This window comes from Nicotiana attenuata, unplaced genomic scaffold (assembly GCF_001879085.1).
Source record: "Nicotiana attenuata strain UT unplaced genomic scaffold, NIATTr2, whole genome shotgun sequence".
Taxonomy (NCBI): Eukaryota; Viridiplantae; Streptophyta; class Magnoliopsida; order Solanales; family Solanaceae; genus Nicotiana; species Nicotiana attenuata.
The window spans coordinates 353,653-377,193 of record NW_017670740.1 but is presented as its reverse complement, the minus strand read 5'-3'; the positions used below and the strand labels follow the sequence as shown (position 1 = coordinate 377,193).

The 23,541-nt window shown below is 34.8% G+C and overlaps 3 protein-coding genes across 4 annotated transcripts; 2 read left to right on the top strand and 1 right to left on the bottom strand.

Moving 5' to 3' along the window:
- Window positions 1-5,363: 5,363 nt before the first annotated feature.
- Window positions 5,364-7,092, top strand: LOC109242850 (BTB/POZ domain-containing protein At5g67385-like). Its single transcript, XM_019409719.1, has 2 exons — window positions 5,364-5,941; window positions 6,464-7,092. Exons 1-2 carry the CDS (start codon window positions 5,375-5,377, stop codon window positions 6,989-6,991), a joined length of 1,095 nt encoding a protein of 364 aa, XP_019265264.1. The 5' UTR covers window positions 5,364-5,374; the 3' UTR covers window positions 6,992-7,092.
- LOC109242851 lies at window positions 6,592-11,691 on the bottom strand. Of its 2 annotated transcripts, XR_002070452.1 has the most exons (3): window positions 11,587-11,691; window positions 9,219-10,547; window positions 6,592-6,677 (listed from the first exon to the last, which is right to left on the bottom strand). XR_002070452.1 is itself a non-coding variant. In XM_019409721.1 (2 exons), the coding sequence occupies exon 2, from the start codon at window positions 10,380-10,382 to the stop codon at window positions 9,378-9,380; it is 1,005 nt and encodes a 334-aa protein (XP_019265266.1). In that variant the 5' UTR covers window positions 10,383-10,547; window positions 11,587-11,691; the 3' UTR covers window positions 9,020-9,377. The 2 variants fall into 2 exon arrangements, 1 of the variants encoding a protein (XP_019265266.1); XM_019409721.1 differs by lacking the exon at window positions 6,592-6,677 and having other exon boundaries at window positions 9,020-10,547.
- A 1,899-nt stretch (window positions 11,692-13,590) lies between these two features.
- LOC109242846 lies at window positions 13,591-14,103 on the top strand. The gene has a single exon (XM_019409714.1). The coding sequence runs from the start codon at window positions 13,591-13,593 to the stop codon at window positions 14,101-14,103; it is 513 nt and encodes a 170-aa protein (XP_019265259.1).
- The last annotated feature ends 9,438 nt before the right edge of the window (window positions 14,104-23,541 follow it).

Below are 23,541 nucleotides of genomic sequence, written 5' to 3'. Positions count from 1 at the left end.
TTTGAGTTCCTCCAAGGCTTGTTGACATTTCAGGGTCCATGCGAAACTGCTCTTTTTCATAAGCAGTGAGAAGAACCGGTGGCTCCTATCTGAGGACCTCGAAATAAATCGACCTAGGGTGGCTATGCGTCCTGTTTTTGTACAACCTTGACATCCTCAACAACTGTGATGTCTTCGGTTGCCTTGATTTTATCGGGATTGATTTCGATTCCCCGATTTGATACCATAAAGCTGTGGAACTTGCCCGAATCGATCCCGAATGCACATTTCTCCGAGTTAAGCTTCATGTTGTACTTTCTCTGTATGTCGAAGGTCTCCTGCAAATGTTTTAAATGGTCTTCTGCTCGCAGGGACTTAACTAGAATATCATCAATATAAACCTCCATTGATTTACCTATTTGTTCTTCGAACATTCGATTTACTAGGCGTTGACAAGTAGCACCAGCATTTTTTAGTCCGAACGGCATTACATTATAGCAATAGGTGATATAATGTAAAGATCTCATGGCCGGCCGTGGCATCAATCATGCGATCGATATTTGGTAAAGGAAAAGAATCTTTAAGTCATGCCTTGTTTAAATCCTTATAGTCCACGCACATTCTAAGTTTATTTCCCTTTTTAGGGACTACAACTACATTTGCTAACCATTCGGGATATTTTACCTCCCGAATGGATCCTATATTGAGAAGTTTTGTTACCTCGTCCTTAATGAATGCATATTTTACCTCGGACTGGGGCCTTCTCTTTTGTTTTACCGGGCGGAACTTTGGGTCCAAGCTTAGTCTATGCGTAGTGATCTCCGATGGGATCCCTGTCATATCTAGGCGGGACAAAGCAAAACAATCAATGTTATTTAAAAGGAATTAAACTAGTTTTCCTGAGATCGGGAGTCAACCCCGTGCCCAGGTATACCTTTCGATCAGGAAGGCACTCGATCAATATGATTTGTTCTAGCTCTTCGATCGTTGACTTCGTCGCATCAGAATCATCGGGGATTATGAAGGTTTTGAGGTATCATATAATCATTATCCTCGAAAGTTTCCTGCTCCTCCGATCGGGCCGAGGCTGGTGACGGTGGTTGCTATATGACTTCTTGTTTTCCCTTTGACTCCGATCCCTTTGTTGATGAAACCGCCGATATCGGCACTACTTCGCCGATTGCAAACATTTGTTTGGCGGCGGGTTGTTCACCGTACACTGTTTTGATTCCTTCTAACGTTGGGAATTTCAAGACTTGATGAAGCGTCGAAGGCACTGCCCTCATGTTATGAATTCAAGGCCTTCCGAGCAGCGCGTTGTACCTCATGTCACCTTCGATCACATGGAACTTTGTTTCCTGGATAGTCCCGACCACATTTACTGGCAAAATGATTTCCCCTTTGGTGGTTTCACTTGCCATGTTGAAGTCGTTAAGCACTCGAGCTGCGGGTAAGATTTAATCTTGGAGGCCGAGTTGCTCTACGACCCTTGATCGACTAATGTTTGCCGAGCTACTTGGATCAACCAATACACGTTTAACCTGAACTTTATTCATAAGGATAGATATTACCAGTGCGTCGTTGTGAGGTTGTTCGATCCTTTCTGCATCCTCGTAGTTGAAAGATAGGGTTTCTTCCGGTAAGTAGTCCCGATTTCGCCTTTCCCTTGTGATTGCACCTTGGTGCGTTCAAATACTGGCCCTTGAGGAATATCGACCCCTCCAATGATCATATGAATCACATATTGTGGCACTTCCTGCTCGTTTTGTCTGTTTAACTCTCTGTTTTTGAAGTGGTTCTTGGCTCGATCACTTAAGAATTCTCGAAGGTGACCCTCGTTGAATAAACGAGCTACCTCCTCCCTCAGCTGTCTGCAATCTTTGTCTTTGTGACCATGGGTACCATGATATTTGCATATTTGATTATGTTTCCTTTGAGCTGGGTCAGTCTATAGGGGCTTGGGCCATTTGGTATCCTTGATCTGTCCAATGGCTGATACAATACCCGACGCGTCGATGCTGAAGTTGTACTCGGATAGTCGTGGTGCTTCTGTGCGCTCGACATGTTTATCGAAGCCACTTTTACTCATAAGCCCTTGGAGTTCTGTCCTCGGTCATTCCTTCGATAGTTTCGAACGGGATTACGTCCTGGGTCGTTGTTTCTACGATCTGCGATGTACGGTTGTTACCGATCTCTGTTCGACCGGGTTTCTCTGTCGAGTTCTCTTTGAGTTCTGCCGATGGGCCTATTTGGGTAGACGGAACCAGAAGGGGTTCCCAATTGATCATCCTCGACCCTAATCTTTGACTAGTACCGATTATATACATCGGCCCAGGTCACAGCTGGATATTCAATTAAATTCTGCTTTAGTTGTCGTGACGTTGTCGAACTCTGTTCGTTCAAACCTTGAGTAAAAGCCTGAATAACCCAATCATCTGTGACCCGGGGTAGGTTCCATGCGTTCCATATGGATTTGAGATGCGAATTCCCTCAACATTTCATTGTCCTTTTGTTTCACTTTGAAGAGGTCTGATTTCCTAGTTGCAACCTTTATCGCTCTTGCATGTGCCTTCACGAATGAATCTGCAAGCATGGCGAAGGAATCGATGGAATTGGGCGGCAAATTGTGGTATCATATCACTGCCCCTTTCAATAAAGTTTCTCCAAATTTTTTCAATAGAACGAATTCAATCTCATCATCTTCTAAGTCAATTCCCCTTTATTGCGCACGTATAAGAAGTGACATGTTCATTAGGGTCGGTGGTTCCATTGTATTTGGGAATTCCTGGCATGCGGAATATTTTTGGGATGGGCTTCGGACCCGCACTTGGAGGGAAAGGCTTCTGCACGAACTTTTTCGAATCCAAACCCTTTAGAATCGGGGGTGCCCCCGATATTTGGTCAACCCGTGAGTTATATGGTTCTACCTTTTTGTCATTAGCCTCGATTTTCCTTTCACCTGATTCGATCTGTTTAGTGAGCTCCTCGAGGATCTTCATAATGGCAAGGTCAGTCCCCGATTCATTGGCGTTCGATTTACAGGTTCGGCTCTATGAATAACCTCTAGTGATATTTCGAGCTCAATTATGCTTGGTGCTCGATTTTTATTTTGGAGTTGTGCTATCGTAACTTGTTGAGTATGCAGTATCTCGAATATCATTCGAAGGCTAATTCCGCCTTCTTCACCGCTCTGCGCGTTCTGATCGGCTACTCGAGCATCTCTGCGGATGCTATTTTCAGGGTCGACGCACAAATTTCCATTAATGGCAATATGGGAGATGACATCGACTGGGACTACAGCCGTCGGTCCATCGGGGTTGACTGGAGGTACTCCGTTTCCCGGGACGGCTATGTTTTCGTTTTCACCATGAAGACCAAGGCTGTTGTCTGTGTGAGTTGGTGCTACTTGAGAGTTTGACATGTTGATTCGTGAAATCAAATACACTTACGAGAACAAGCGTAAAGCCGTCTGTGTTATGAGAACTAATACAAGGAAATCACTATTATCCTTAGCCCCACGGTGGCGCCAAACTGTTTACCCTTAAAATTGGATAACAATTAAACTTATAATGTGATTTTAAGGATACGTGATTTCACCTAATACCAATTGATGAATATGAAGATTAATAATGAAAATTGACAATAATATAAAGCAAACCAGTGTTTGAATGGAATTCAGCCCTCGAGCTTGAATACCCTCGAATTGATTGGTGCAAGAACAATTAAAAATATAACATGCTAATAAACAAGAATATGAACTAAAGAAAAAGCGTTATATTGCTGTGATATCCAGAACGTAAGTGCTTTACAAATTATTGGAACTCCTCTTTATATAGTAGAGAAATCCTAATTATGGTATAACTCTAATTACAGAAGGAAATCCCATGATCAGCTAATTAACCGTCCTTGATTTTATCCATTCCGAGATATCCGCCATGATCTTCGACCAGTCACGGATACTTCGCCTTTCTGTTATTATGCTACCTTCGATCTTGCTCGATGTCTATCTTATTTGGTCTCAATCACTACATGCCTCGATCTTGACAGGTACCTCAAATCTCGAACTTGGTACCTTGTCCTCGTGCCTCGGTCTGATCTATTACGGGATCGATCTTCGATCCTTCACCGATCTCGATAAGTCAGTAAAATCGGGTGGGCCCGATTTTTACCTTATACAGACATGCCAAACGTGCATGTATTGATTTTTAAATTTATTTATAGATGGGGCATGTAATTGAATAATGTAGTTTCTTTTACCACATATCCACTATATTCCCATACTTGGGTTTAGGGAAAAATGTTGTTTCTTTTCACTCTATCAATTTCATTTTGGAACTAGGATCCGATGTTAGGAGGCAATAGAGCACTAGACATAGCCAAAATCATCCGCATTAGTAAAGATCAGATCATATAAATATGTAGACCAAACTTATGACTGCACCAACTACAAGAAAAGACCTCATAATAGTCAATATGGGGCCTCAGCACCCATCAATGCACGGTGTTCTTCGACTCATCGTTACTCTAGATGGTGAAGTGGTGGCCTAACCATCAAGGTGAAGTCGGGACCTAAAAGATCCTCTCCAATTATAGGCATTGAAGGGATCGAGAGAAAGTAAGAAAACTATTGTACGCCCTTGGGGCTTTCTATTTGATTGTATGGCAGAACTGGAATAGTGCCTTCATATATTAACTTGATGACAAAAGAAAGTGATGAATTTGACCAAACAGACCAACAAATTATTTCAGTTTCAGCACTAATATTCCAATATATAGCTGCTTATTTATAAAACTTTTTCTATATTTAATAATATTACTCAACACTTAATGCTTATATTCAACTATGCCAAACAGACTCCTAATCCTGTGTTTGAGTGAGATGGAGTATTTGTTATACAGGTATTGCTTTTAAATTAATTCATAAACTTTAGAAATATATTAATAGTCTGTTTGGCCAAGCTTCTTTTGAGGCAAAATCACTTTTCTTTTGTGGTCAAAAGTGCTTTTTTTTTTTTCTAAAATTAAGATGTTTGGCCAAGCTTTTGAAAAAAAAAAAAGTACTTTTGAGGAGAAGCAAAAAAAAGTAGCTTCTCTTCAAAAGCACTTATCTGAAAAGCACTTTTGAGAAAAATATACTTAGAAGCAGTTTTTTAAAGCTTGGCCAAACACTAATTGCTGGTCAAAAGTGCTTTTCAAATTAATTAGTCAAACACAAACTGCTTCTCACCAAAAGTACCTTTGAGAAAAACACTTTTGAGAAAAAGCACTTCTCAAAATAAGCTGATTTTTGCAGCTTGGCCAAACGGGCTATAAAACTGCTCAGTTGTTTTAGACCAAGGCACAATCATAAGAAAGTATTTTAGGCATGTGCTCAATTTGGATAAATGAAATATTTATGCATATGATTTTCTTGTTATTCCAGGAAATAACAGGAAATGGGAGGAAAATGACTGAGCTAAGACAAGTACATGAAAAGAGGATTTTTGTTGAAACCATTGTTAGTCTTCTGCCAAGGGAGAAAAATGCCTTGTCAGTTAGCTTTCTCGCAATGCTTCTTCGCGCTGCAATATATCTTGAAACTACAGTTGCTTGTAGAGTTGATCTGGAGAGGAGAATCGCGTTGCAACTTGGACAAGCTGTATTAGATGATTTGCTAATTCCTTCATATTCTTCCTTCACAGAAGACACATTATTTGATGTTGAAATCGTGCAACGTATCATGACGAATTTCATTGAGTATGAAATGGTGGAGAATCGGTTTGGCTTCAACGATGAAGAGTATGCGCCTGCATTAGCAAGTGAAATGGAGAAAGTTGGGGAACTCATGGAAGATTACCTTGCTAAAATAGCCTCTGACAATAATCTCTCTGTTTCGCAGTTTATTAGTATTGCTGAAGTCATTCCAGAGAAATCAAGGATCACAGAAGATAGGATGTACAAGGCCATTGATACTTATTTGAAGGTATGCACGTTGAATCATTTGCCTGGTAGAGCAATTTTTCTATGTGCACTAGTACACCTACAAGAGCATGATCGTATATTTACAGGATTTTAAAAATGTTCTATGTTGATGCTCTTTCAAGTGTGTCATCTTTAGATCAAATGTATAGTTTAACAAACAGTTACATTTGATAGTAAGCAGGTTTATAGCTAAGCAGCTTGTCATACTGTGGCAAGAAAGACTTTTGAAACTTCAGACCATGCTTAGTTGATCTTCGTCATAAATAAAGGATTTTAAGTCATATACATTCATAGCCTAAAAATCTTTCATACTCTCATCTCAATTTAATCGGAAATAGCAGGTTATTACTCTATTTTCTAGGTTACCATATCAGGCTTGCTACGAATAGCTATCTACTGGTCTATGTCATTTTGACTTGAAAATGCAAAAAAATTACGTACTCAGTGTACAGAACTTACTCTTAAATAAACAACTCCACCGGAGAATGGTTGTCTAATCTTCTAGCTTTTGCACAATTTGAAGGCACATCCAGCTCTAAGTGACGTTGAGAGAAAAAGAGTTTGCAGTGTTATGAATTGTCAAAAGCTAACTCGAGAAGCTTGTGCTCATGCTGCTCAGAATGAGAGGCTCCCTGTTCAGACTGTTGTGCAAGTGCTTTACTTTGAACAACAACGCCTTCGCCAAGTTATGAATGGTAGTTTAGCCGATGCAGATCAGTCATCCGCTGACAATAACCCTGTTACAGATGAAGTCTCAAGTCTAAAAAGAGAAAATCAAGATCTAAAATTCGAGCTAGTGAAAATGAAAACGAGGTTGAAAGAAATTGAAAAATGTGGTGATAAATCAGCTGCTAGTACACCTGTGGAGATCACCACTCCAATATGTTCTGATAAACCTCGTCTGCGAAGAAAATCTTTCATAAGCTCAGTTTCCGAAAAGCTTGGGAAACTGTATCTAATATCATTTGGAGCTGATCATGTAATCATGCCATCGGGCAGCAAAGGAAGATATAAACCAATTAGTAGAGATAGGCGATATTCTATATCATGATGCAGCTAAATTTGCCATTAAGCTGTTGGTTTTGGCTGAAGTAGATTGCACTATTTGAATCTTTGGAAAGCAGTAATGGATTTAGCTATATTTCTGTCTTTTGATTCTCCTTTGTTTTTATGATTTTCCGAGTCATATTGTTATATAAGTGTTTTAACTTCTGCATTTTAAGCATAGGCAAGAATCTTGGGTGTGGAGTGGTAATTATTATTAACCAGCACCTTAACAATAACCTTGTTTAGTTCAACTTAACGTTATGGAAACAACACAGCCTTAATTAATTATTGCCAAACGAGCAGTGGCCGAGCCACATGCACCCAAGGGGTGTCACCGACATCCTTCGTCGGAAAATTACACTGTTTAGCTCGGTATTTTTTTTTAAAATATGTATATATACTATATAATGACGCCCCTTGACTTCTTGGTGAGTTTGTTTCTTTATATTTACTCCCCTTAATGAAAATCTTGGCTCCGCCACTGCAAACTACAACAGAATGCTGGGATTTTCCTAAAGAATTTGCGGAATTCGAATTAGTTGAGAAGCACTTTTGAATTACCAAAAGTAGTGAGAAACCGTTTGTGTTAAGATAATTTTTTTTTTAAAAAGTGCTTTCTTGTCAAAATATATATAAAAATGAGAAACATAAAAATATTCACGTTACAAGTTATATCAGTTAAAATATCATGGTATAGCCAGTTTTCACACTGGTCAATGAAAAATAGCCAGCGTTTACCAAGTCAATGACAAATAGCCACTATTTTGCTGCAACAGGGACCGGTCCAGTATAATATACGGGAGTTCTGGTGCATTTGTGTACGAACTCCAGCATATTATGCTGGACCGGTATACTTTGCTAACTCCTGTAAAATATGCGGGAGACTGGAGCACCAGTGCTCCAAACTCCAGTATATTATACTGCACAATTATACTTGCTGGAACTCCCGTAAAATTTTACGGGAGTTCCAACATAATTATGCTTGAACTCCCGTAAAATTTGCGGGAGTTCCAGCATAGTTATCCTGGAACTCCTGTAAAATTTACTTATGCTGGAACTCCCGTAAAATTTGCGGGCGTATTTTTCCGGATTTTGAACAGTGTTTTCGCTCAGATTTAAAGTGGCTAAATTTCGATGACTTTTGAAACTTGGCTATTTTTCAACGACCAGTGGTAAATCTGGCTATTTTTGAATTTCTCCCGTTATATCAGGGTGAAAGTCATTCTCCCCTACAATTTTTCTTAAATACAAACCCATCTCGAACTTTGAATAATACATATTTCTCCCTTATCCCACACAATTTTTCTTAAAAATTAATTTTCTATTACTACTTTACTTTCAAGTAGAAGCTACACATTTAACCCGTCTGTCCAATGCTTTGTTCTCGGCTTAGAGCCCGTTTGGCCATGAATTTATTTTACTTTTTTCCGAAAAAATTTCACTTATTTTAAAAAAAAAAAATTCAGTGTTTCTAGTGAACCCCTCAAACTCCGTAGGTAATTCGAGACTTTCGCCAGGGCTTATACTTCATCAATGTCCAGCCATAAAATTTTCAATTTTCACTTGAAGATGAATTTTTTGAAAATTTGTTAAACTCCAAAAAAGGTTTTTTAAAATTTTCACTCAAAATCACTCACAAAAATTCAAAAACAACCCAAAATTATATTCATGTCCAAACACAACTCTAATTTTCAAATACCATTTTTCACTTGAAAAAAATTCATTTTTCCCGGAATTTTCAGTTCTTATGTCCAAACGCCCACTTAGTCTAATAAGGGATCTTTTCAATCAAAATATTTGTCTTTTCATATCAACTTGACTTGGAGCCATACTCCTATTTAGATCTCAATTTATGAGTAGGGGATCCGTCTCTCAAAAGGTGCTACAAGTGTTAATCATCCTTCTATACGATACCCGCTTTAAACCCATAGTTTACAACCCCCCCCCCCCCCTTCCCTTCCTTTCTTTTCCCTTTGTTTTGAGAAAGGGGTAAAAGAAGAGAATCCAAGAAAATAATGGTACAGACTACAGATACTAACAAATTAAGCTTTATTAACAGACAACAGTCAGTTACATGAAAGATTATAGATAGTAGTTAAAAGAAGCCTACTTAACTCTTTATCTGTAATGGCTAGAATCTTACAAGTATTGATATCTTGCTACTTTACGAGGTAATAACAACTCTCAATTTAGAAATAATCAGATCTAAGATGTAGTATATACAACCTAACCTTAATCCAAAATTTTGCGTAGCTTTAAACCACGTTGAAGCTTTACCAATGCTTGTATTAAACTGTATTAGCATCACTGTTTGATCGCCTTTCAAAAGCACAGCTCAACTCGTCACTTTCAGATGGACTTGACGTCACAGACTTACCGCTATCAATGCACTAATCAATCAATGATTCTTCATATGCATGCAACGAAACTTTCTCAAGCTGTATTGGCCAATCTTCCCCTAGTATCCTGGGATTCAACTCCATTGCAGAGCGAAAGTCCAGCATTGAAACAGAAAAGAGATCACTTGGTTTCTGAATGTATCTTCTCGGCCTTATTTTATTTGAAACTGATACAGCTTGGTCATGGATGCACTTGTCTTGTGACCTTGAGCCTGCTAATTCCAAACAAGGCTTTAATAATCGCTTCATAAATGCATCAAGCCCATGATGCAACACATTTACAGAATCTGTTGATATTTGTAGGCCTTCTGCCTCCGACTTCTGTTCCAACCATTTCTTTAGGGAGTTGGAGTCAGGCAAATCACCAGTGCTATTACAAGTTTCTATGCTTTGCAAAAGAGCTGACCTGCGACATGCTACTTTCCTTGTTCCCTGATTACTCAGAGAGATGCCAAGGGGAGCAGTTACATGACTTCTACTCCAAATGCTACCCAATGATATCAACTCAGTAGCAGTTTGATGCTCTTGTGCTTTTGGTGCAGTATCTTCACAAGCAGCAGCAGAATGTGTTTTCTCATGAGGCCCCCGATGACTCGGCCGGTCCTTGAATCTTCGATCACGAAGGGCAGGAGTTCTCCCCTTTTTCGGAGATTGAGGAAATGAGTCCCGGCACATTGACTGGAGAGTGCCTCTTTGATATCCATTTGAGACTTTGACATGTAATGAAGCCTGCATTTTGCAATCTTTTGTCGGAGGTGTCTTAGCAGCACAAGCATTTTTTATAATTGCTCGGGTAAGTGCATTGTGAAGGCATATATTCTCTCTCCCCAACAAACAAAGGCAGAATTTCTCAAACTCTGACTTGCTAAGCTTTAGACTCAAGTATCTGCTTAACACAGTAAAATACTTCTCAGCCCTCTGTTGACCAATCTTCCTTTCAATCCGAAGCTTCAACTCGTAAGTGTCAATTCGGGGGCAATGCCGATTCATGGGCATTCTCACTCTCTAGTGCACTTTGAACGTTGACCAGAAACAGTTAAACAATCAGGAAAAGCACCACGAAATTCATAGGATAAAAGGCATCTCTGCTCAATCCATCAACAAAGTTGATCTCAGCAGCAAAATCCACTTTATATGCTCCCTACATCCTGCGATCAAATTCTGCAAGAAGAAGAAAAATTAAACTCAATATGTCTTTCCTATTGCACAACGATTAATAAACTTCTCAATTCCACAATTTCAATTAAAACAGAAAAAGGGATCATTATGTTTGGTAAGTGGTAAAGAAAAAATAAAGTTCGGTAAGAAGTGGCTACTATACTCTCAATCCAATGAAGAAGCATGCATAAGCAAGACAGATCTCTTTCTCTTTCTCTATGCAATCCTGCAAAGACTCTATGCGATAGGATTCAATCTCACAAAGAATTCACAAGTGCAACTGTCTTTGAATTTTGAATTTAAAGAGGAGACCTCCAACTACTCAGTGGAACTCAGTCGTTAGAAGTTCGTGTGTATGCACGTGTCGTCACCTCATTGGTCGGAGGTCCAAGACGTCTATAGGATGCAAACTTGCTTCCTTTTCTTTCTATTATTTGTAGTACTAGAAATCAACAGCACCGGATCGATGATTCTGTCTCCACTACTTGAGGCAAGAAAGGTGGAATCTTTTTACTTTGCACAAAAGGAGACTGAGATAACCAAGTGAATATGGCCATTTTACCCTCCAACTACTTAGTCACACCCTTGCCCTCAAACCAGAAAGCCTCAACACTATATTACTAGCATGTGTTAAGCATAGTAGAACATTTCGACACATTCAGTTGACTATACAGAAGAAAGCTAACTTTAAATTCTAGTGAGGACCAGATGAACTCGGCATTCACAAGACTGTTTTGACTCTCATCATGATACATTCTAGAAGTAAGCAGGTGGGTGCAAAGGAACCAGTCCAAAATCCAGCTTACAACAACACAATTCAAGCATAGGCATATTCTGAAAATTGACACTGAATTCTTCAAGAAATAGTAGAAATAAGAAATAAAAAATGCAAAGAAACAAACTTTACTACACCCCAAGTAAAATTATCAACTTCAAAATCAAACCCACAAGTGCAATCGCGATCAGAAGTAGATAAACACCATAAACCTCAATAAAAGTCCAAAGCAGAAAAAAGAAAAAAAAAGAAAAAAGAGAAACTCACCTGAGCTAATGAAGTAATGAATTCAAGAAAAATGGAGTTAGAATTTTGGCAGAGTAGGATCAGCAAGTGATGGAGCTTCGGGCTTCGGGTCAAAGGGTGACAAGATTAGGGCTTTTAAGTGCTGAATTTTCGAAGCTTCTAATGGAAGTCAAAGAGAAGTCAAAGGCACGTGCGGCTTTCACAGGTGAGTAGTGACTTGGGAAGTCTGAGGTTGTTTTTATTTTATTTTATTTTTTTTAATTTTTTGTTTTAGGTTGTTTTTATTTGGGTTTTAAGGATTAGTCATTTAGAGGGTAGTCTTTGGGTTCCAATGATAGTTGGAACTTGGCATATATTCACAAGAAGAAATTAGAGTTTGATAAAGTACAAGTCAGCCGGTCTGTTCTAAAAACCAAGCACTACTAAACAGTACTAGGATTTAGTACTTTTATTCAATGTACTAAAAAAGAAAAAGCTAAACTGTATTGTCCTGCAGTTCTACTCATAAACATCTCAATGTACCAAGAATGTGCCAATCTCCAATAATGCTTTCATATTTGCACCAAGCTAATTAACAAAAATTAACGTATGATTATTGAATTTTATCCGATGTGTTAAAAAATGTAAGAACACTATATTTGTATTTAAAGTCATTGAACTTTACTCGTTGTATCTATAAAGTCACAAAATAATTTTGTGTATCATTAAAGTCACTGGACTTCCACTAACATCAGAGAATATAGACCTATAGCTTGTTGCACTGTGCTGTATAAACTGATAGCTAAGGTTCTTGCTAATAGAATACAAAAAGTCATTGCATCCATTATTTCAGAGACTCGGGCTGGATTCATCCCAGGAAGAAAGGTTGCAGATAATGTGATTCTTGCTCATGAACTAGTCAAAGCCTACTCTAGAAAGAATATCTCTCCTAGATGCCTTATCAAAGTGGACATCCAAAAAGCCTATGACACAGTAGACTGGAGATACCTGCATCAAATGTTGGAGGCACTGGGATTTCCCACTAAATTCATCAACTGGACCATGGAGTGTGTAACAACAGTGAATTACACAATTCTTGTTAATGGTGAAACAACAAAGCCTTTTGATGTAGCTAGGGGACTGAGACAAGGGGACCCTATGTCACTCTTTTTATTTGCCATAGCTATGGAATATCTCAGCAGGAGTTTAAAGACCTTAAAGCAGGAGAAAGCATACCATCACCACCCGTTGTGTGCAAGGCTGAATTTAACTCACATATGCTTTGCAGATGACATTCTGATCTTTGCAAGAGGAGATGTAACCTCAGTAAGTCAAGTTTATGATAGATTTCAGATCTTTTCAGCAGCTTCAAGACTTAGTGCTAATCTAGCAAAAAGTTCTATCTATTTTGGAGGAGTCAGTGAGGAGGTTCAAAAGGAGATTCAGAGAAAACTAGGGTACAGCCAAGGGTCATTGCCTTTTAAATACTTGGGCATCCCCCTTGACTTCAAGAAGCTATCTATCATGTAATGGCAGCCACTTATTGACAAAATAGTAGCAAGAATCTCATCTTGGACAGCTAGGAAGCTGTCATATGCAGGTAGAATTCAATTGGTTCAGCATGTTATCTTTGGTATCCAAGCATACTGGGCTCAGATTTTCATCATGCCAACTAAAGTGGTCAAGACAATTGAGGCTTATTGCAGAAGTTATGTCTGGTCAGGGGAGAATGTAATTACAAAAAAGGCACTGGTATCTTGGGAGAGGATGTGTTCACCAAAAGCTACAGGGGGACTAAACCTGGTTAATCTGGCATTGTGGAATAAAGCAGCAATGACAAAGTATACATGGGAGCTGGCAAATAAGAAGGACAAAGTATGGATTACATGGATCCATAGTTACTACATTAAAGATCAGTCTTTTTATACTATGAGGGTGCCACAACAAACATCATGGATGCTGAAGAAAATATTTGAAGCAAGAAATAATATGGCAGGAATTAATGACAATCAAGATAAACAGAAGAAAGTGATCAAGTAGGTATATATGCAGCTGATAGGGGAGATGCCAAAGATAGCATGGAAGGGACTAATGTATCAAAACCAGGCTAGACCAAAAGCAGTATTTATACTGTGGTTACTGATGCATGGAAGACTCCAAACTGCTGATAGGCTGAAGAAATGGAAGATTCAAGTAGATGACCTATGCTGTTTTTGTAAACAAGCTTTAAAAACAAAAGAACATATGTTTGCAGAATGTGCATATGGCAGAGATTTGTGGAGCAGGCTCATGCAATGGATTCAAATGCAAGTTAGCTTATCTTCATGGACAGAATGGCAGCAATGGATAATACAGAAGACAAAGGGAAGATCGCAAATGGCTAGAATACTCAAAATGGTAGTTGCAGAATACGTTTATACTTTGTGGATAGAAAGAAATGCAAGAGTCTTTGAAAAAACAGCTACAACATGGGACATTCTTGCAAAGAATGTGACCTGTGTTTGTAGTATGAGAGCTGAGGGGTATACTAAAGTTTTGTTAGCAAAATGTAATTACTAATAGATATAGTTGATAGACAATTAGACGATGAAATAGTTGATTGTACCAGTATGGAAGTTAGGTTGAGATGACTTACTGATTTGTAAATATTACTTTGGTGATTAATATAAAGATTTAATTACCAAAAAAAAAGTCACTGGACTTTGTATTGATTTCTTATACAACTCTATTACTTTCCAAATAAAAAATATATATCTTATACAACTCACCAAAACCAAATTTCCTATTACTGAAAATGACTATCTGGATTCTATAGTTTTTTTTTTTTTTTTTTAATTTACGATTGGGTGGGTTGGGGGGGAGGACATTGATGATGGTGTTTGAACCCTTTATCTCAACTGTGAAATATCGGGAGCTCATCAATTGAGCTCGCCTTCAACCTTATAGTTTTAATTATTATTTTTGCTTTTGAGCCTTTTAAGTAATTTGTACTTTTGTACATACTAGTATTTATGAACGTGCGTTACACGTTAATAATGACACGTGATGATTTAAAATATTTATTTATCTAAAGGAATAGTAAAATTTAATTAATGAGAGAAATTTTATGTATAATAATACAACAATCATCTAAATGCCGAAAAATATTTTTACATTAGCATAATACATAAATTTAAAATAAAAGGATATCATCAAAACTTATACAAATGATCAATTTTGTCATGTTAGTTAGATAACTATGTATTATAGTTTAAAAGTATTTAATGTGATGATATCTTAACGAACACTTCTTTATGGACAATATTGTTTTGTGTATGTTTTCTCCTAATACTTTGGTTTCTCTTCCTTAATCAGAACTCTTGTTGTCGATCTTGATACCCCTCTTGAAAGTGCAACATACATTTGTTCATGCAAGAAAATATATTGCGGTAAATATAGTTCAATATTTAGGATTTTTGTCCTTGTGTTTTATTTATTATATTTGCAACACATGAACATACTAAAAATTATTTTCACACAAATATAAAAGGATATTCCTTAGTTTCGGAAGACGAAAGTTGGATTAGAGGATAAGAATATACTCAGAAGCACATTGACCAGTATGTGTATGATATTATTGTCAAAACTTCTATATACCATTTGTGTGCTATTACATAAGCTATTCGGCATAGCTAAGTTTTTCAGTAGTATGACGGGCATATTTTTCATCAAGATTAACCTATATACAGTGAAATATCAATTTTAACTTAGTCTATTATATATGCAGTGACACTAACATACGTATGAAATAATAAACTTCACAAAAAACATGTATGGTCATTTGGTATTTAAGTATTCTTCTTGGTAGTAATTATTGGTATCATTTTTTTGCTGAGTCCAAAATTGAAAAACATTTTATTTTTACCATAAAATTTTGCAATCAACCTTTTATTTAGTTGATCAACATATTCATTTCTGCTAGCTAAGATATCTTTTTAATTCTATCATGCAATTCACATAAAATTACATTTTAATCTAATGATAAAAATATTTCTCTTATTAAATGCACTACCATTACCATTGGGATTGATAACCAACTGTTCAAGAAGAACCAAATCATCTTTTATTGGATGCTCTTCTTCGTTTTCGACACGAAGCAAGAATACACTGAATACTGGATCTGTCCTTACTTTATATTTCTTGGTAGTTGAATCTATTTCATTTGAGGCCAGAAATATAATGTTGGCAAGCTAGCTTTTACGGTCTCTGCTTTTGTTGATTTTGGAACTACCGGTAGTACTTGACAGAAATCACCTCCCAACCCATTAATGTTCTACCAAACGGTTCATTAATATCCAATATATCTCTAGAACTCCGAGCAATCATTTCGATCGTTTGACACTTAGCCATAAGTGCTTTATCCCATATTATTAATTTTGCTTTCCTTTTAAATTTAGCATCATTGCTCTGCTTTGATATATTTGTGATGGTTATTTAAGTTGTTTGAAAAGGTATATCAAATCTAAAGTGGGTGACCTCATAATAAAATCGTTGTTGGCACACCACTTGCTATTATTGGTAACAATGTCATGCCTCTTGATATGATATTTCCAAGTAATGCATGACATAGAAATATTATTTCGATTCTGCCAGAGGCATCTACAAAGAATAATCTCGTTATACCAGAGTCGTCTCTTTATAATATAGTCTTGAAAGCTTATTCTTGATTAGAATTTGGCTTCTTTTTTTTGATTTCTTACCCGATATCCGGTACCCACATTGGGGCCCGACTAATCCGGATTCGCGCCTGAAAGTCCCACATTGGGGGGTAAAGCGCTCCCTAACAAAGGCGACTCCATACCCAGGGCTCGAACTCGAGACCACTGGTTAAGGAGATTAGAATTTGGCTTTGATTGTGCTTCCTTAGACACTTGGATAGCATTTTGATTCTTAATAATATACTAACCTTTTTACTTTTTGTTCTAACGCTCTTTTTATGGAATAAATTTATGTACCCTAAGATTTTTTTTTTTAAAACTTGAAAAAGAATTTTACTCATATGATGAATTTAAAAAATAATTGAATTGGATTCTCTTGCTAAATTTCAATTAAAAGATTTAATTATTTGATTTAACATAAAAATAATTTATTCTATGTTGATTCATATCTTAATATTAGTTCATCTCTTGTTTTGAATATTAATCTTAATTATAATTTTATCCACCATAATATTTATTTTCAAAGAGTAAAAGATTGATATGATATTTCACTTTTAGATCGTTATGTTTGTAGAATCATTAGTGGTATTGACTCTTACCAACCATTTTTTTCTCTTTCTCACACATTTATATTCTTAAATATTTTCTTAGTTGTTGTTCAATAATTGGGTATTTTTTAATATTACACGAAAATTTGATTAAAAAATATTATTTGAGTAGGAAAATAGTTCAAATATAATATAAAAATATATTATTGTGGGTATTTTTTTCTTCTCAATTTCAACTCTTTATGCAGTCCATTTAATATTATTTTTATTTTTTATTGATATTGGACATTATGGAGTGGTAATGTATTGCCAATACGGAGGATTCTTATGAAATTAATTTTATTAAACCTACCTACATATTTTTAATAAGAATTTAATAGATAAAATTTTATTAATTAAAATTTTAAATATTAAAAATTAGCATAGAAGGTATTGCAGTCCAAAAAATAGGTTATTGTAGTTATTTCCTTTCTCTATGAGTTCTTCCGCTTAATATTTTAGGGCTATTTGGTATATTAATATTATATTTATACTTTTATAATAATATAAGCTCTCCTTTTCTAAATGGATTTGGACAATATAATACATTCTCAAATTAAATTAGTAATAGAACATTATAATACGTTTTTAAATTAAATTAGTAATTGAAATTTTTAAGAAGTATATCCTAAAAATAATAGGATTACATGACTAAAAATATTTACTTGTTCAATTTTATATGAATTAGACAGCCCGAAAGTAATTATACTAATAGGATTCCTAAAAGGTAATCATGTAGGATTCCTAGCGCGTAGTATTATATTCTAAACTAATAGGATTATAAGGCTAATATCCAGAATTTCGGTTATGTCCCTTATTATGAGTTATTTATGCTTAATATTATAAGGTTATTTTTGTAAACCGTCATTGGATTCATGCTTTTATAATAATATAGATAGATAGATTGTAAGTCAAATGCAAGGTAGGAATTCGCCAAATGAGCTAGCCTTCAACCTTATAGTTTTTATTTTCGCTTTTCAGCCTATTAAGCAATTTGTACATACTGTAAGTCAACTATGAAAGGTAGGAAGCTCATCAAAAGAACTAGCCCTAAATTCCATAGTGTTAATTTATCTTTTTTTGGGCGTTTGAGCATACTAGTCTAAGGATACGCGCGTTGCGCGTGTATTCTTATCTAAATGAGTACAAATTTTTAAAAAATTATAGTATTAAATTTCTGATTGAATCATGAAATATATGTCAATAAGAAACTTGATTCTTGATTCTATTTTGCTAACTCATTAAAAGAAGAAACTTTGTCCGACAGGATTTCTCAGTCATCTCAGTCAATATATTTAACATAAAATTTATTTAAGATTTATAATTTTATTGCTTTAATTTTACAAGTTACGCATCCTTTTTAGTTTTACCTAAATCATAAAACTTTAAAGATCCAGAATTATTATATTTTTATTTTCAAAAAGCTATATATTCTTATGTTAATTCTAATTAAAAAGACATAAACAGGATGTCATCTAACTGACATAAGACGTTTAATACTATCCTAAAAAGGAGTAAAAATATGAAATTCAAGTAAAAAATTAGATTTAGAGTTTATTCTTTCAATCAATTCTCACGGATATAGTGTGTTAGTTTTCTTGTATTTATATAATCAGTTTTTATATTTTAATTGGGACGTTTTAAAAGTTAGTCTAATTTGATTCAAAAGAAAATTATAAATTGTTTTTTTAAAATATTTTCATGAGAAAATTGTTACCAAAATAATTTTCTTGTATATTTTTTTGTAATCTATATTTTATTTTGTCATGTTTATAAGCGTGCTCATAAGTAAACGACCAAAAAAAATAAAAAATAACATTCCTAATTTCTTCGTAGCAATGTATGTGCACGTAGTATAAGAATATACTACTCCATTTAAATTTGATTTCAGCCTCATTCAACTCTCTAAAAAAAAGTTGTGTAAGACTATAAATATTTAATTAGAATTAAAAGCTAAACTAATAATAACGTGGACCATCTTTGAACAATTGTGGTTATATTTTTTCGATCCATATAAGGTAACCTTTAGTGTCCTAATATTTGGATTATATACATAGTTTAAATTAGAAAACTATTTAATAAGTCAAATTTTAGTTGGTTTAAAATTCTAAATATTAGGAAAAATAACTTAAATTATAATTCTATCCATGTGAATCTATTTTTAGAGGGTCAAAAAAGGTGAACGACACATTTCGCTAAAGGCCTTCGTGCTTTTAATATAAACTAGTTTCTCGGCACGTGCGTTGGACGTGTGTATCGGAGTTCGTTAATTAGTACACGTATTGTAAAATAATATTAATATTATTAAAATAAAGTTTAGTAAGTAAGTATACTATGAAAGAATATGTAATAATTTTTGTGAGTGGTCATTGGGGAACGTCGTTAAATGAATTGTTCATTCGAACCTACAAAGATGAGCGATAAAAGTGTGATTAGATACATGTGATTTGCATACTTATTTTGTGAATTTGAGGTTAAAAAATTATAATTAAGTGCTATCTCACCTAATATTCCTTATAGACGATATTCTCGTATATGTTCCTTCATCCGTTTTTACTTGTCTGTTATATATCAAGACTCTTGTCTCGGCATTGATATCCCTCTTAAAAATACAATGTAAAGTTTTCCATGTGAGAAAACATGTTGTGATAGACATAATCCAACATTGAGTATTGTTTGACCTTGAGGTTTATTTATTGTCATTGCCAAAATATAAGAGTATAGGGAATTATTTTTGCACGAATTTGAAAGGATATCCTTTCATTTTCGGAGGGGGGGGGGGTAAGTTGCAATTCTTGGAATTAAACACATGCTTCTTAGTAGATTGACCCGTTGTTATTTCGGTGTCGTCAAATCCTCTGCAGATCATCCTTTGTACCATTGCATAAGCCATTTGAAGGGTCCTAAATTTCTAGGTAGCATGATGGGCGGCATTTTCTGTCAAAACACAACCTATTCATGGAAATATAAATATGTGAGTATTTGTAAGCACAAAGTGTGTGTGTGTATAATACTATATATAGAAGAGAAAGAAAATAAGAGAAACTTAAATAATATAATGGTTTGACAATGTACCCTATGTGGAGGAAGACTATTTGGTGTTAAAGTTTTCAGGTTTTCTTCTTGATAGGAAATTGTTGGTATCATCTTCTGAAAATCAAAACTAATAAATGTCTTGCTTTCACCAGGAAATCTTGACTATCAAACATTTTATTTAATTGATCTACAAATTCATTTCTACTTGTTAAAATAAGAATCCCGACAAGTATTTTCACGTTGTTAATTCCAAAACTCTAACAAGAGCAGAGGACAATTAATGCAAGTTTAGTGAAATCATATTTGTGGCCTTTAATGAAAAAGATACATATTACAATGAATATGAGACCAAAAGAAGATCCAAGTTTCAGTAATTTCTTACTTCCCGCGTTAGTAATGGAGAAGAGCAAACAGTAAAGGTTAATTTGATTATTCTTCGAAACAAATAGTTGCCAAACACAACAATGATGGTAAAGTAGAGGAATGCTTGATAAGAGAAGTATTTCCATCACCACATGAAAATGTCATTTATATGCCGTTCGTAGCTGAATGTGCCATCTTAGCAAGTAGAAAAATGATTATAGATCAACTAAAAAGTATTAATTATTAGTACAGCTCTTCTTTGGTTCAAAGAATTCCTTTCAACATGCTTATTGAAGTGTTACTTAAATTTTTGTCCCCTGTTAAAGATGTAACCAACATTTTATGTCATAAAAAAAATAATATAAATTAGTAAAGTGCAAAGGAAAAATGTAAAATGATATTACTTCTTCATCATCAACAAATATAAGAATTCTGAAAATACCTTCATGCCTTGGGGTTTTGTATGGTATTGCTGTACTCATTTGGGTTACTAAGACTTTCATAATCCAATTGGATGAATATTTTGGTACCTTGTTAATAGGTACATATTGTTTTGTTAATTCCGTTTTAGTCGCTTTGCTCTGAACCTGAGATGGTTAGATTGTCGAAGGAAAATAATATAATAGTAATAGGTTTTGTAGTTTCGATTATGTTTTATTTTATCATTTCAAATAGACAATAGCTTAAAATATTTGTAAAAGCGTGAACAATTTGTGTTGGTTGTAGATTTTATAATGTAGTGAATATATTGGATTAGTTGTAGTAATTAAGAAGTAAAGTATTACCAAATGTTTGAGCGAACAATCCTAGAGACCTGCTAGAAGAGTACTAAACTAATTAATATTGGAGCAAGCGATGTAAACTATTATTTAGGAAAACATCAAGTGAGTTCTACATAACTTGAGTAGACAATAGGTTCCTTAATCTAGCTGCCAGCTTGCAAAATATTAAAAAGAAGGGGTAAAATAGAAATAATTTATGATGACAGTAGCTTTGATTAATCTAGTGAAAATATTGGAATAACTGTAATAACTAAACAATGAAGTATTACCAATTGTTTGAGCGAGCAATCCTGGGCGCCAGTTAGAGTAGTACTAAATTTGGAGGGAGCGATATAAAGTATTGTTTAGGAAAAACATCAAGTGAACTCAAAATAGCTTGAGTATACAATAGGTGCCTAAATCTGACTTCTAGTTTGCAAAATACTAGGCAGAGGACTATTATATTACCATGAGCATACAACAAAAGTGTAACGCCTTTTATTAAAATTATCTTATTGAATTAAGCTTCTTGACAAAAGTTATATCTACACATATAGAAATGGGTAGAACTAAGCAAGAATATAACATACTTTGATTTAGACACTTTTTGTGAAGCATGGACATGAGAAGATTTATAAATAAATAAAAAAAAGAAGAGTAATTTAATAGTTTTATAGAAGTATTAAATTTAACTAAGATACTTGCAAACGTGGGTGTGTAGAAATGAATTACAAACAGATTCAAAGTTATAGGCTGTAAATTTTGTAAATTTTCTTATAAGGATAACATTTCACAAGTATTTCCATATGATGTCAAACAAACCAACGTCAACACTTGTTTTGTCGTTGTTATGCTTTAATTTGAAGGGAACAAATTTTTTACATAACATGGTCGCACAGAGATTCTCCATAGCAGCGACAAAAAAGCTATTACAATAATATATAAGACAACAATATAGTAACAACGAAACTCGGGTAAAAAGTCATTTAAGTTAATATTTTAATGTATATGCATTTTTACATACATCACAACCAAGAGTATAGGAAAAATTGAGATAAATACTACTGATATAACCGTTGCAAAATAACTTAATAGTGATACATTGTACAAAGATAGTGTAGGAACTAAGGTGCAGGATGAGTATTTCCTTCGGCACAGACTAAGAGTAAGGATATTCATGACAGAATGCTTTAGTATTTTTTGCAACTTTCATTAGTCTAAAACCTATTACTATTGACTATTCCTCGATGTCTTCCTCCTTTCCTTATATAATTTTTTGTCTTTTTTTTTTTGGTTAGACCATAAATTGTCTTTTCTTGATTCAGTTTATATACCATGCTAACTATTTAAATCATGATTAAAAGATGGAATTATGGAGTATTGGAGTGTATGAAGTATTTATATTTACATATTTAAGCAATAACAGTAAACAAAAGGTGCAGAGAAACTAAAAAAAGTAAGGCGGAAAAGTGCAATATCAAGTAAACTCTAATTAAGCCGTAAAAATTGACACTTTGAAAGTCATCTCCAAATTCTATCAATTTCAGAGAATATATTAGTTGAATAAATGTAAACAACGATTCAGAAACCAATTAAGGCAAAATTTTAATAAAATAAACGAAAAACAAAACCAAGAAACTTACAACTTGACTTTGCTAGAGATAAAAATGGGCTAGGATTTAGGGTTGGGAAGATGGAATAGTAATAGCGCCAAAAATCTGATAAAGAAGGAGATTAGGAAAAACTGAGTAGGAAAAGACTAATTGAAAAAGATAAGAATTTGGTGAAATAGAATTCGGATTCCACACTTGTTGCTTTAATGGAGAAAAACGAAGAATGAGAGAAAGTTGTCATGGGATTTTGACTTAACCAAATGAACCGATGCAATTGTTGGAGTGCAGAAGATGATTAGGCGTCTTTTGCCAAAGAGAGGTGCGATGTGAGAAAAACGAAGATTGTGTAGGGTTTTTTGTTTTTTGTTTTTTTAAAAAAAAAAAAAAATTAAGTGAAGGGTAATTTCGTATAAATTTTCATAAATAAAGGTAATTATGTAATTTGACTTTTAGCTAAAGAGGTTCATGCTTTTAATATATTGTAGACTAGTTTTACAGCACGTGCGTTGCACGTGTATACCCAATCATGTAGTACATGGTTGCATAGATTATAAATAGGTAATTTTCGATTTACCATGTTGTGACGTCAAACTTTTTAACGTCGAGTACTCCATGCATTCAACATCTTATGCATATGCCTTATTGTTTCTTGTCTATTTTAAGTAATATAATTTCTTGTACTAAGAACAATTAGTCTGTCAAATCCCTAGAACAGGAGGGAATCAGGAAACAAATAATTTTTAAAAAACGATAATGCACTCGTGTTAAAAAATATATTTTTTCAATAATACACTAATGCTTAACAAATTTTGTAAGTACAAAGGCCAAAAAGGAATTCCAAGGGATTGTCCAAATTAAACTGTGAACCCAACTGATTTCAACCAACAACTCCTAGACATCAAATACAATTGTATCTTTCAATTGTTGAACTATTAGCATC

Excerpts from the sequence above, each read along its gene's own strand:
- LOC109242850 (XM_019409719.1), top strand. The coding sequence starts at position 5,375 with ATGCATATGATTTTCTTGTTATTCCAGGAAATAACAGGAAATGGGAGG. Across the intron at positions 5,942-6,463 it reads CCATTGATACTTATTTGAAG|GCACATCCAGCTCTAAGTGA; the intron begins GTATGCACGTTG and ends CACAATTTGAAG.
- LOC109242851 (XM_019409721.1), bottom strand. The coding sequence starts at position 10,382 with ATGCCCATGAATCGGCATTGCCCCCGAATTGACACTTACGAGTTGAAG.
- LOC109242846 (XM_019409714.1), top strand. The coding sequence starts at position 13,591 with ATGCAGCTGATAGGGGAGATGCCAAAGATAGCATGGAAGGGACTAATG.